This window comes from Tauraco erythrolophus, chromosome 26 (assembly GCF_009769465.1).
Source record: "Tauraco erythrolophus isolate bTauEry1 chromosome 26, bTauEry1.pri, whole genome shotgun sequence".
NCBI lineage: Eukaryota > Metazoa > Chordata > Aves > Musophagiformes > Musophagidae > Tauraco > Tauraco erythrolophus.
Genome location: NC_141490.1, coordinates 5835800 through 5850619, shown reverse-complemented (window position 1 = coordinate 5850619; position 14820 = coordinate 5835800). Strand labels below are relative to the sequence as shown.

The 14820-nt window shown below is 42.0% G+C and overlaps 1 protein-coding gene across 4 annotated transcripts in view; it reads right to left on the bottom strand.

Annotated features, from left to right (window-relative positions):
- Positions 1–14820, bottom strand: part of ZBTB44 (zinc finger and BTB domain containing 44) — a 40356-nt gene that overhangs the window by 15202 nt on the left and 10334 nt on the right. For all 4 annotated transcript variants that reach the window (XM_086626904.1, XM_086626901.1, XM_086626902.1 and 1 more), the window contains exons 2-3: positions 5767–6835; positions 1515–1599 (exon numbers count right to left, since the gene is read on the bottom strand). In XM_086626904.1, coding sequence (XP_086483030.1) covers positions 1515–1599; positions 5767–6784 — 1103 coding nt within the window. In that variant the 5' untranslated portion in view covers positions 6785–6835. The remainder of the gene's footprint in view (positions 1–1514; positions 1600–5766; positions 6836–14820) is intronic.

Genomic DNA, 14820 nt, shown 5'->3' with positions numbered 1-14820 from the left:
TGCATTGTCCACTCACAACTGATTTTGACATTTGGAGAATCTCTAAACAAAAGGTGTATTAAAAAAAATACCAAACAAAAAGTGACAGAAATTTTCTCCATCCCTATCATTTATTTATTCTGGAGTCTAAAGTTTTCATAAATTCCCATAACTATCAGTTCCTTTATTGTTTATATAAACAATGTGCAAATTCTAGTTTATTTTGCTGATGCTTCTGTTACTCTGAGACTAATTATTTGCAAACTTGGGCATAAACTAAGGCAAATATCCATTCCTTCTCTCCATGGAAGAGATCTTACAGTGGGAATTTTCAGTGTGTTAAAAAGAGTTTATATATTTTCAATTTTCTAATGCAGTTTGTACTGAGGCTCTGCAATTTTATAGGAAATTTCTGAAATAACGCAGTGCTGAAAACACGTACACCACTTGGCTTTAGAATTACAGCTTTAAAAACCTGGGTTAGTTCTAATGCAACACGTGCTCCCTCCTATCAATTCAAACCCTAAGTGCAGGGTATTATTTTTATACTGAGGTTTGTTAGCAGATAGATAAAGATCTTCTCTGTCATACCCAAAATCTTATCCAGGCAGCTATTTTCCCTTCAGATTTAATCCTACAATGGGACAGGTTTTAGATGGAAATGGCAGGAAAGATTTTAGGAGCTATGAAAACGCAGCTCTCGATAGTTATCTCTGTAGGGAGTTTCACTTGACACAGTTTCTGGAACAACTCCCAAAGGTTCACGCTTCCTCCTCAGACCAGCTTGTCTAACAAAACACTACGCAAAAGCTACCTTGTCAATACTTTAAAATTTTGGCTTAGGAAGGGAACAGCTAGCTATAAGCCATATTTAACACACACCACAAAAGCAAAGAAATAAAAGTCAAAGCAGTGGCGTGTACCCTCGTATGCCACTCACAGGTACACCACTTTGCTCTGACACAACTACGGTACATCTTTGACTGAACAGACCCATTTTGGTTCTGCCTTCTCTGCCAGCCTTCCCTTGGAAGGGATTCCCTTCATTAGTCTGGGTAAGAAGCTACATGCAGAAAGTTTGGGAGACAAAATTCAAGGCTGCTCTGTTGTTTATGGCAAGAGCAAAGTCTGGTGAAGCCAAGACTGAGTACTTGTTCTCATTTTGTTGCTTTTCTGGCTTTATGTCAGCTTTAGCATGCAAGCAACTACCACGCCTGTTTCACAGTAAAGATTTTCTTTTTAAAATTTATTTATTAGCAAAGAGCAGTGATGAAGAAACAGCACAAACACGGATGTCTCTCCTCACCAGTGTTGCCTGGAAATAGATAGGAAATGAAAAGCAACAAGTAAGCAAATTCTGACTTTCATCACCTACATTCATCTCAAGCATCTGATCCTTCAGGCACTGATTGTACTTTGATCAACACGGAGAAGTAGATGTACGAACAACTAAACATCCTGGGATTAAGGCTGAGTAGGTTAATTACAGCACAGCACTTGCTGCACAACAGTTTGCACACTACATTGGTACATACCGATCATCATCATCTGCATGAGCGTTAGTGCCAGAGGTACTCTGGAGTGTGGGCAATCCCTCCGTAACCCCCTCATCTATTGAGCCTAGGCAAAGAGAAAAGGGCAATTTAATGCAAATAACTGTTCAAAAAGGGTTGGAAGGGCAGTTAAAATACACATAAAGCTTGCTTTCCCAAATCTCTGAGACATACTCCTCCCTGGTTGATAAGATGCTAAAATTGGCATGGGAAAATCATTTGGAAAACCCAGAAGCAATGTGTTCCAGCTCAACTCCTGTGCACAGTTTATCTAGTACATGGACAACTCCATAAAGTGCAAATATTTGGCACACCTAGAAAACGGAAAGAATCTGTGTTAAACACAGTCAGTTTTCAAAACACATCCAGTACGAACACTGTAAAGCAGAAATATTATCTCCACCTAAAGGGACTATTTCATCAATTTTCAAGACTTCTTGAGCAATAAGGAGTTCAATCCTGCTACACTACATTGCTTTTGTGTTCCAAATCTTCCATATAGGTATATTTGTTGATAGTGCCTTCATTTACTGATAAGACACTGAGACAGGAAGACCCCTCTGAGAAATGCAACCCAAAAGAGACCAAACACCTGTTTGTGAGAGAAATGTACACACGAAACCATTCCAGAGCTGTGCTCAGCGCCCCAACAATCAAGCAAAAGTAGCTCAAGTGGATTTTGGAAACAGAATCTAAGGTAAATTCAGCACTAAAGTAAAACCACAACTTCATTCACCTGACGTGTCCAACTGGGTCTCAGATGGGTCTTCCTCATCACCACTTGGAGTCTGGCATTCAGTCCTTGTTTAGGCGCATTAAGCAAGGTTATTTTGGCCTGATGTCACCATAACAGAGAGTGAAGTTGGCAGCAGAGTACTAAAATAGTACCCGTCCCCTGTCAACCATATCCCTTGATAAAAAAAAAATCCTCTGGTTTGGTTACGTGTGCCCATTTAGATAAACCATCTTTTTGTTCCTTCTTTAAGCTGAGCGTAGAGAGCAGACTGGATCTCCTCGCATCCCTCCTTTTCCTCTGACGACGTCGATGGGTGCAATGGGAGATGAGAAAAAACAATGACTGAACTCTGCCAAATTTCCAAAGGATCAGAATCGCTGTCGTTCCCCTCCAAAACAGGGGGTCCCAAACCACGACACATGTACGATGAGTAGGATTCCATCTCTTGAGATGGAATATGAAGCACCGCTTGAACTTTTCGGAACAGCCAAGCAGCCTTTGCCTTTGGGTCTCTACCACTGAACCCATGTGAGATGAGAACAGATGGGGGAAGGAGGTTTCTCTCTCTACACCCACGGCCTGAGAACAAGAACAACTTAGAACAGTGCTAGGAGCTGCTCTTGCTGCGATGGTAAAAATAATTCTGTATTCTAAGAGAGTGGCACATGAGCAACTGGAATTTGGGAACCCTTTTCTAAAGCACACTAGGAAAACCTAGTATCGTTAGGTCTACAGCGACAAGCGTCAGACAAAACGGAAAACCAAAGAGAAGGAGCAAAGACATGGAAAGAGAAGCAGAAAACGTGCTTATTTTGTCAAAAAGAATGAGAGCACTGTCTCCAAAAAAGGCTGTCCCTATAAAGGACAGGGTGTTCCACAGAACCTCACTGAAATGAAAGGTTATTGTCTTAACGTGACCTCATGTTATGGGGCCAGTGATGGGAGGAAACTTGCATCTCTAGCAGCTTCAAAACAACACTAGTAGAATCAACATTTTTTATTTTGTTACGAGCTGACAAATTATGTTTGGGAAATTCAGCAACTACACACTCTATAAAGCTACAAAAGTTAATCCCGTTTTGATTTATCTCTCTTTGTCACGAAATACTTAACCAAAAGTCTACTGAAAAATAAGCCCAGTTGCTCTTAGGTTTAATTTCATGCCTTCACCTCTCAAATGGAAACAGTGTTAATGAGTTATGAAAATATCTTCTCAGACATAGCTATTGTTGTAACCATAATGACTTATTTATCAAGGCCCTGCTTCACGTCTCCTTCCGCATTATAAAGTGCTTCCAAATATAATAAACTGCAAATGAACAATTCTTGAAATTGGCCAAAGAGTGACTAAGAGCTTTTTGCAATATCAGAAAGAGAGGCAGGCATGCTTTTGTAAATGCACTATAAAACACTGAGATAAATATACGCAATTATACGAGGGGAACATGTTCAGGGAAGAGAAAGCTGTACTTTAACATATCTTGCTGCCTCCATTTACTCTTCTTGTATTACTGCATAAGGAAATCCATCTCTGGGAGGTAAAAAATGCTTTCTAGCTACAAAGCTTGCCTTTTGATATACTAGGTACACATGAGCTGTGCTAAAAAGCAAGAGCACTGTTTCTTTTTAGAGCAAAACTTGAAGAAAAACTATTATGAGGATAGATAATAATGCTATGCAAAGACCACTAAATATTAATTCAATGCTATGCAAAGACCACTAAATATTAATCCAATGCTAGGCAAAGACCACTAAATTTTTTTTTTTTTTCTGGCATTTCTAACTCCAAAGAGATGCCCTCCAAAAACTTCCGTAGATCGTATCCTGCTCATCTGTAATCTAGAGTTTACACCAGTTTGTTCTTTTACAATGCTTGGGTATGATATTTATAGCTGGTGAAACTCCTTCCTTTCACTTGATATGCTATTTTCAACTTTCTCTAATAATTATTTCTAAGTGTTCTATTTTGTCTGTGATGGTACATTTATGTTGATAAAATTATTTGCATCTTTTACCACATGGCCCTGGCAAGGCCCTTCCTAAGGTCCTACTATAATGAGTTAAAAACTCAGTCAAACTAAACCCGTTCTTGAATGAGGACCACTTTTCCTGGAGGCTTCCCAGCAAACCAATTGTTTCTTCTAGTTTTTAATCCATGCACAATTTTGGCAAACTACATTTAAAGATTTATATTTAAACTTGTATTAAATCTGCTTCTCAGAAAAGGTAAACAGTCTTGTCTCCAGTAAATAAAACATTTTCATTTGGAAAAAAGCATTATCCATCTAAACTATCAACACATGAGCCACAGAAACCCACGAACGAAAGCAACAACATAAAGTTCTGAAGGATGGGATAAATGGAAAATATTTTAATTTATTTTTAGTGAGTATTACCTGCCTAGTCTAACAACACTGACTATATATTGCAATCCTGGAATGGTCAGATTGATCTAACACTTTCCTCAGACAAGGCACAGCGTTAGGCAGACCAAACAAAACAAGCAATGCAGGCTACTAGACTACATTTATTTACTTTGTTGTAGTTTATTTATTTAATTAACTGGAGCAGCCTTTCATGTGTACATTATTTGAAAGAAGCAGACCAGCACGCTTGCCATTCTCAGGTCTTCAAACAAAACAGGCTTTATTAAAAATCTTTCAGTAAACAAATGCTGCTGAGCACAGGTCAAGCCACTAAACTGAAAGCAAAGTAGCTGACTTAGGCAAAAAATTGGTAATTAAGCTAGAAATATCACAAAGCCCCTATCTTCTGACTTACTAAAAGCCATTCAAGGCGTTGGTGTGCAAAGAGGAAAAAAAGGATTGCTCCAGTAACCTCTAAGTATTAGCTATTCATAAACAACAGCCTGCTAGAAGAACCCAAAACTGGCTTCGAATTGTGTTCCATGGAAAAAAGGTTTCTCTCGGCAATTGGCAGGATTTGAAGAAGCAACCTGAGAACCAAATCCCACAGAAATGGAAAGATTCTCAGTATTATGATTCTGTGGTTTGTTTTCGTCTGGGGCATTAAGACGACAGCATTCCACCACTTATTTTGCAAATCTTCTTACAAAGGCTGTCTGTCACGATTATACAAGATTTTATGTCTGATGCAAAGTATCATTCTATCCCTCTGCGGTTACAGACACGAGTCTGTCAAATTTGGTGTTGCAGCTCAGCCTTGTGACACCACTGAAAATGGAATTATTTCCCCCAGTCAAGCAACCAGAGGTAAAAGGGAGCTCTCAACCTCTCCTGAATAAGGAGGTCTACCAACAGGCTTACCTTTCTTAGCTGCCTTCTGCCAAGTTCTCTAAAGAGCTCCACAAGTCCTATCCCCCGCTAAGGTTTACGTGCAACGTTTCATAAAATAGGAAATAAAACGCAGTTTCACAAAAGTAAAGCATGAAAAAACATGAAGCAGACTTCCTCCAATAAAATCATAAGCACACGCCTATATATTCGTACACACATCTAACCCCAGAAACGGTCATACCTATAGAGGAAGACTGCGGGCTGATCAGGAGATCTTCCTGCACTTGCTCGCTTCCTGGGACCGTCTGCTGATCGCTCAGAGAGCTCTGGGATGCGCTAACGGGCTGTGACACTTCCTCGTGAACCTCCTCGTCGCTCAACCTTTCCACTTTGACACGCACGTCTTCTTCAATCACCAGGGGAGAACTGGCTTTTGTGCTCTCACAAGTCACATAATCTGCCATTCTTCTGTTGGACTCGGAGGGCCCGGGCATTTCCAAAGTCCTAGAGTTCTCCGCCTGCTTCACCTTCTCAGACTGAAGTCTTCGATCGATTCCAAAAGGAAAAGTCCAGGGAAAAGCTAAGGACGAGTCCACGGGCTGATTTCTGGACTCTGGGTAAGAAGTGGAAGGATTCAGCACTTGGGGGGAACTTGTTTGCGTGGTACACTTCAGGGGGCTCTCGGGAGACATGACGATGTAGCTTTTGCGCTTCCTTCGCGACTCTCGGCAAACGGGAATGGTTCTTTCCACCACGCTGCACTCGGAAGAAACCGGAGAAAGGCTGCCGTCTCGAGAAGTAAAATTGCAGTTTGCGCTGTTCTCCTGCCCCGCATCCAGCACCTTCTCCTGCTGGCTGTTGGGCGTATTCCATAAAATGCTGGACTTCATGAACTCCGAGCACGTGCTAGCGACGCTGAACATCTGCATGTAGCTGGCGGCAGCCAACACGTCGATGATGTTTTCCGTATTAATGGACAGCGTTGCCGTGTAAGCGTATTCCAGGAGAGGTATGAAACCGGTCACCGTCACGTGGTGCAGGTCTAACACGCTCTTGCTCTCGTCTTCTGCTTGGCCGACGAGTTTGGAACGGAAGAAGTCACTGCAGGCTGCCAAAACCACCTTGTGCGCCCTGAAGATTTTGTCCTGGACGCGGATGGTGATATCGCAAAAATGCCCGTCGTTGCGGAGCATGTTCAGCTTTCCCAGCATCTCCTGGCTGTGCGCAGGGGAGTTATGAGTGAACGTTTTAACACCCATTTTCCACCTTTCTGCTAGCGTTCTTTCCACATACGAGAGATCACAGGTATCCTGAAACAAAGAGGACAACTGTCATTTTCATCTCTGAAAGCAAAAGTGAAGTGGCTTCATGATTAGGAGACTCTACGATCAGCAGGATTCTCTAGAGTCAGTTTTTTCTAGGATCCAGACTGCTCAACGGACTAACTCCACAGAAATGCAATTACCTACTTGTAATTTCAAAAAACGCAGATCAAATGATTTGGAATCTATCACTAACACCATCTTTTTCTACATTTCTGCTGCTGCTCATTCAAAACAAATTCGTAACACCGTTTGGGGAAAAACAAAGGTCTGTAATACTAAAAAGAAAGCATTTTTGAAACTATCACCTATGTGAGAAGCCTGTATTTTGACTTTCTGGGCTCAGGAAACCACCGCTCACAGTTCTTCAACCTGACAGACTTTGGTGAATGTTTCTTTTAAGTGGAAAAGACATTAGCTTGGGTCCACTCACAAGTGTGCAGGAGCAAGCAAGTTTCCCAGAGAAGGTATTTAATAGCAGAAAAGCTTTAGAGAAACTACAGCACAAATTTTCAGAGGACAGAGTTCAAGCTAGTAAACGTAAAACGACAGTTGCCAGTAGCTCTGCTTTCCTGCTGTAGTGCAGGTACTGCTTGCCTAAAGCTGCTTTTAATAAATAGTTTTGGACCAGGATGAGAAGTTACTGAAAATTCCTTCAAAAACACAATAGATTATAAAACTCCAAGGAAAGTTTAAATTTAAATCAAACGCACACAGATTGATTTTATGCATGTGATAAATAATACAAGGAGGAGAACAACTTCTTTATTCTGAAAAATAGAAAACCACCTTCTTGGGGACCAGTTCTCTCCTACGTGTAAGAGTAAACACGTGGGTTTTGTGCCAGGTCTTGAAGGAGTAGAAGGGACTGTACGCCCACACCGCCTGCAAGTTTTAAGTCTGCAGCAGTCTCTGAAAACTAAATGCCTCTGAAGTGAGGAGGATGAAGCCGATCCACGATTCACTCCCTCTGCAACACACGAGGAAAGACACAGTGCTGAGCTAGGTGCAATATGCTCAGACATCCTCTGCCTCTGCAGTGGAAGTTCTGCAGCCACCAAGGCTGTCTCTACTCGCAGAGAACGGAGCATCTCCAAACAAGAAAAATCAGTCCCTTGGTTTGCTCCAACTATTTCTGAATAATTTCACTGTAAAGGAAACATAAGCCACCACGTTTCACCTTATTAGGGCCCCTCCCAATGCTTCCATGAAAAGTCTTCTGTGTTCCACATGACTCACACAATTAACATGATACAGAAATATCATCTCAGTAAAGTTGGTGGCTGAACATCAACAACATAATTGGATCTGATTATTTCCTGGAGTCAGCCAGCTTCTTCACATCATCCTTCTCCTTTCCCTTACACGTAGGCAAAAACATACCACGCTTGCAAATTGTTCATGTGGGGCTTCACAGATACAGAGAGCACTGCGAGTTTGGAACAACTTACCGCAAATCTCACCAGTCTTAGCACATGTTTAAGTGGCAGCTGTCAGGGTCTACCTTGTTCTACAGACATTTACACTTGGCTGCTTCTTGCTCCTGTGATTTCACTTTTGATACTGCAAACCCTTTCAGACACAGGAAAAATATCTACTCAAGAGAACGGATTAACTAACACTTAACGATATATATAAAGTCTGAGTGAAACTACAAGGGCCATTTGGGTTTAAAATGAAATTTCACACTACTGCAGAGGAAGAAGTTAAGCACAAGCAAAACACTCCCTTCAGTGAAAGAAAACATATCGACCTCAAGAGGCATCCGAAGATCCAGACTGTTTGTTCTCCAGCACGAATCAAATGAAAAGCATATTTAATTGATCTCAGACCAAAACACTACAGTGAAATCCTGTAACGGCGTTATTCTAAAGCGGCCTTGGGATACGCTTCCTTCTGAATTCCCAGGCGCTGCAGCAATTCCTTGGCACATCAGAAGTCCAGAAGTACTTCTGTTCAGCAGCTGGCTACAAAAAGACTAATACGCTTGCAAGGACTATCAGCAGCATATCTGGTGTTCAGAAGTAGTACCAACACATGATTATAAACAAGGAGAAAAATCTAAGCAAGCAATACTCCCGATTCTTATAAGCCCGGAAGGCTAATCCATTTTCCTTCTCTGATCATCTGAACGAGTAACGCTCATCTCTCCAGTCTCTAAGGGTGACAGCTCTATTCTGCTCACCTCCTTCAAACCCTGCTCTGAACTGTGCCTTGTCCTGCGTCCCCCTTCCTGCCTGCCTCTCCCCTCTTCTGGCTTCCTTTCCCCTTCTGCTTTCATCTTTTGCTTCCTTGACATTGACCTTGATCTGGCCACAGAATTTAAAATAAAATAGCAGAAGTCAGTGATGTGCAATAAATTGATTTAAATTTATTACAGGAGCAGCGTGCCTGCCATGAATGGGGGATATTGCTCCATAAAATGACCATCCCTCTCACTACACCACCATTCGAACAAGTGGCTCCTGCACAGGCTTCAGTTTGGACAAAGGACGTATGTGTACGCACGCTATTTTCAGAAAAATCAAAAGGGGTGGGCTGAGGAGGGGGAACAATATCAGTTCTTTACAGTTAATCAGGTAGCAAAAACCTCAACTACCTTTAGAAGGTAATTTAAACAATAGGAAGATATTTTCAGCGTGGAAAGATGAGCATGCTAAAGCTCAGCCAGGTTATAAAACGGTTCAGTTCTTTTTGTTAATCTTTTAGGGGCACAGGGCACTTTGATAGCTGCACTAAGGCATGGTGACAAAAGAGAGTAAAGGGCTGCAACATTAAAACTTCACCTCAACTCTAGTATCTTTGGATCGTCTCCACTTCGAAATAACGTTTTGTCACGTCTTATTATCAACCATTAGACAGTCCACGACAGCAGCTGTTAGACCACAGAGTGCTACATCCAGGAGTGATTAAAAACCATAAACAACAACTAAATATACGCGGTACCTTGGCGGTGTTTGGGGTGGGGAGATCAAGGTGCACACGTAAACTAAGTGCTAAGTGGGTTGAAGGTGGGAAAATTGTTCATCTTCGAGCCACAAGCCATCAGCAATTCTCTACACAGGGCCTGGGGTCGGTATTGAAGAAACAGTGGTTTGCTTTTCCTTCCCAGTGCCGGCAGCATGGCTCCTCCTCCTCCTCCTCACAATCCCCATGCACACACTTACACCCCGGCCCATGATACACTGGAGTATTTCAAAGTTCAAGAGAAACACAGTGAGATTTAAAAACGCTTTCAAAAGTTTTAAAAATATTCTCAGCGGGACACTTCAGCCTGTGCTTAATGGGCTGGATTTAACTGAGCCGCAGACACTTCCAGTTCGAGAGAATGGTTTTTCCAGCGTGCGTTCCTGCACTGGAAACGTGTGGGGATTCACCAATCTGCCAAAGCTCAAACGCCAGCACTTCAGGACTTCCAGAGCGAGGAGAATTTTTCTCCACCATCAGCTAAAAGTAGTCTGAAGGTAAGTGCTACCGTACCAAAGACTTGGTACAATTCATTTGAAAATCAGTTGTTTTTTTTTTTTAATGTTGCAACCACCAACGTGGACCTGATCCAAAGTAACTTAGCTCATTCTTACTGTTCCAAGGCTACAGAAAAACAAGTTTTAGCAACAGCTACCACTTCGAATACACTGGTTTGGGACAATGACTAACCACTGTCCAAGTTTCTGTGCAGACAAACAGTAAAGGTGAAAGTGGACACTCTGTTGTGTAGATGGAAAAGAAACTGTAACAGAATTGGAAAACACTTAACTTTTCTGTATACTAAACCCAACAGACTTCAGATACACAAACGCCACGTCGGCTTTACTGCCCAATAAAACTTAGGAAATTCCCACCCTCGTGCTTGCCAGTCCCTCATTCAACTGTGAGGTCATGGTATACATCAGAGATCACTAGTTATATTTTTTTGAAATTTATTTTAACCCAGACCAGTCCTTGGGCTGGAGCCCAGGCACAGACAAATCTTCCATGAGGATAAATGTGTGACGTGGACCACCTTATCTCTGTTGACTTCTTGCTGTCCTCCACAGGTACCAGCACCCCTTGCTCCCTCAAACTACCTGGTCAGTATAATTAAATTTATAATTGAATTTACTGCTGCTGTTAGTGTGTACTTAACTTCAAGTTTGCTATTTCTATTTAGACTTGAAACACTTGTGTATCTAAACACATGTGTGTTTCCCCCATCACCAGCTGGCCTAATAAAAGGTATTATCTCCCACTACAAATCTTGCCTTGCTTCACTTGACAAAACTGGCTGGAGCTGCCAAACTGTTCTCGTTTCCAACGAAGCAACAGCACTTTCTAAACTTCGCTTAAAACCATATTTTAAGCCAGGTCAGTAAACCTTGTTTGAACTCAGCCCACCGCTGCCAAGGCTGTCGGTATTTATGAAAAAAAAAAAAAAAAAAAAGGCAAACACAAGGTTTCTTTGCTGAAAATTACGTCAATGTGCAGTATCCACTTTGGTGTACTGGAATCTGTGGAATGCAAACCTGTAACCTTTAGCTGCAGTGGGTGACTGGAGCAGGGAAATGAACCATCCAGAGAAGCATGCAGTGTTTCAGAACTTCAATTTCCTCTAGGACAGCACGCTTCAAACTGGAAGTGCACAAAGGAGCTAGTGTTCAGTTAGCTACTTCATAAACACCCTTATGTTAAAATCTGAAATGGATGCTGAGCTGCAGCCTGCAAACGGAGGCTGAGGTGACACTACACCCTGCAAAAAACCAGGAAAGCCTTCAGCACTGGGGCTCATCTGCTCCCTGGGCTCTCAGTTCAGGAACCAGACTATTCTTTTCCAAACCACTGGCACTGAACTACCCCCAGACACCGAAACGGCTCCCGTGTCCCTTTCCTCCCAGCTCCACAGATGAGGACAATTTTCAGGCGTCTTCTGCTTCAAAGAGTTTGCAGGAGGCTTTTGTTCTTGGACAGATGCAAGTTGGACAGTCCTGCAGGAGGACCTGTCTGCCCAGGAAACAATCTCTGACAGTGAGAGAAGTACTTAACTCTGGAGAACTCCACTCAGGAGCTTTAATGGTAGAGCAATTTCATGCAGCAAGCTGAAAACCTGAAATACTACAATCAATCTATTTTTTGTTAGCAGTAATATGCCCTTTCACAGAAGAAAGCATATAAAAGCGTGTTGTGCTTTTCCCACATACTCCAGAAGTACTGCATTTGATAAGATAAGGCCATTTATTTTGCACCAATCGGGGGTTTGGCACACCACTTTTGACAAGTTCACGTGCCAGAACTTTTGAGGCCAGCGACTCTATTTACCATTGGTGTCGCTGGCAAAAAGCATTTGTTAGCTTCTTTGTACTCGTGCACAAGCTTGCACCTATGTTCACCACTTAATTTTTTTTTTTTATTTATTTGTCACAAGATCACTTTCTACAAGATTTTTCCTAAATTTCAGTTACAGATCACCAGAAGCTGCTGCAGAAGGGTGGCAGGAAGTATTTCCGAACTGGTGTTTCGCTTCACAGAGGCAGATTAAGACACTATCAGGAAGCAGCTATGGTTTCAAATGTGTAAGTGCACAAAAATAATGCTAACCGATCCAGGTTTGTGTAACCAGCCTGCGTAATTTTCAGATGAAAGACGAACTCTCTGCACCCAGGCCTCTAACTGTTCAACAGTTGTGGAAACTGCATTGTGGCAATAAGCTCCCCTCCGATCTTAAATTTTAAGGATCTAACGAAGTTCCTCACGAGTGCTGCAAGCGCTGAGCTTTATAAAGTTGAAGCATCAAGGCTGCAATTCTTCACAAAAAAAACTGCTGAAGAGAATTGTACATCTGGAAATCCTGAGCTGCACCAGGGTCCACGGTAACTTCACTTGCTTGGTACCAACAAGGTAAACCTCTGGAGCAGGAGAAACAGAGGCAGGTGAAAACCACACACACTCCTTCGCTGTTAAGTTCTCTCACTGACCAGGAATAGTATTTATCTGCAAAGGACAAGGATAAAAAGCATCCAACAGCTCCTCTTCCAAAATAATTACTCAGCAACAAGGAAGGCCCAGAGTGTCCATGAAATATATGTTGTATATTCCTGACATGTTTCTTAAGTTTTCCCAAAATTAACCCTACTATAACAGAAAGGAAAAGCTTTAACTGTAACGTGCCGTGAGAAGAAAGACGTGTGAGGGCATGGCAAAGTCCTAGATGGCAGTTACAGCACTGACTCACATGATCATTGCTATCAAAAACATTAATCTTTAATGTGGGTAGGAAAAGAACAACTCAGATGATGGAAAAGTGTCCATCATCTGGAAAAGCAGGTGCTTTTTAATTCCACGGAGCGGGTGAAAGCATTGAGACAAGTAGTGGGGTGCCAAACCCAGCAATTTATTCTACAAAACGGTTTTATTGTCAATTGAGAAGGTAGGTCAGCTGCAACAGAATACTTCTGCAAGGACAACATTAGAAAACATTTACATATACATTTGAAGGGAAAGTTCAGGGTGCAGTTTTTGCCGCAACAATAGACGACTTTCCCCTCACTGAAGAGTTTAGACCATTTGCAGGACTGGAACTTCAGCTGAGAGTTGAACACAGAGAGAGTCGATATCCCTCCTCTTCAAGATGCCATGGCTCCCAGCCACTTATCACCCCTGTAATTTAGCCTTCAAAACTCAGGGACTATTTTGGGCAACTATGCCTTAATTGCTGTTTTTTTTTAAAAGATGCTAATCTAATTAACTTCTTGAAGTACATTCCCATACAAGAGACAGCAAAAAATCACCTATTCTGGCTTTCAGTTTTAACTGGTATTAGCATCAAGGTGTAAGCTTTGGTCAGAAACCAATGCTGCTGCTCAACATGCTGGAAAATGTGGTCTACTCAGTGGTAAGGAAACCGATATGCACCAGGTATGAAGCTAATGAAAGAGCTCCCATTACTACGCGAATTTCTAAAAATCGTTACGAAAATTCTCATTTCTCTCCTTAGTTTTTGTTATGGTAAGTCCAGGGCCCGCTCACCAAAATCCTTTTGTCATCCTCATTCATCACCTTGAAGTGGGTTTCAAAGTTTTAACTGAACAGAGTGTGCTCCTGGACAGCACTCTATCAAAACTCCAGTAGCCAATCCCTCAACCACCAGTGCCCTCCTGGCATGCAGGGCGAGGAACGCATCCGCTGTCTTGACTCAGAGCTGATCTGAACACAAATGAAGGGGCCTGTGAGAGAAGCCAAAGCACCTCGTTAGAGACCCTGGTAACAGCATTATTAGCAAATCTTGGCTGCGAGGCAGGATGGGGAAAGGCATGGCTCTTCCAACCCACTTCTGCACATTCCTGTTACCTGGTTTTGACTTAGGGCACCGAAAGACAGGCAGTACCTCAGCATGTTCTTCTATTTGCTCCTTGGTTTTGCAGAACTTTATTTTTGTTTTACACCATGTATATTAAACACAACAGCACACTACCTGCTGTCAAAGCAATACAGACCAAGAATAAATAAGAAACATTTGCTTCATTCCAGACATCTCAGTTGTGCTGGTTCTAAACTATAAAGCTCCAAGTAAAAAGTGTGCAGATTCCAGAGTGAGAAGACCAACGTCTTCCTCATGCTACAAGACCGCCACAGTGTACTAAGGCAGCATATTTGCTGGATACATGAAAAAAGCAACATCTACACAACGAAAAAGAGGGTAACGTGTCTACTCCTCTTATTTCAGCATATTAAAACCAACGTAAAACACATCGCAGTGCTGCTGTTCTCGTACCATGAAGTCATAACAAAGAAAAAAAATGGTAAACCATTAGTTAAACCATCCCTATTTTTCAGCAGTTGCTGTTTCTACACATAACGTGAAGCGCAACATGTCTTAGGGATTTTTGTTTTGTTTTCCTGATTGGTCATTTGCATGGAAATGCAGAAATTGGATTTAAAAATTCAGCAATCATGTTCCAACAGTGTGGCAGGAGATACTAGATAAAAAGAACCTGGGTGCG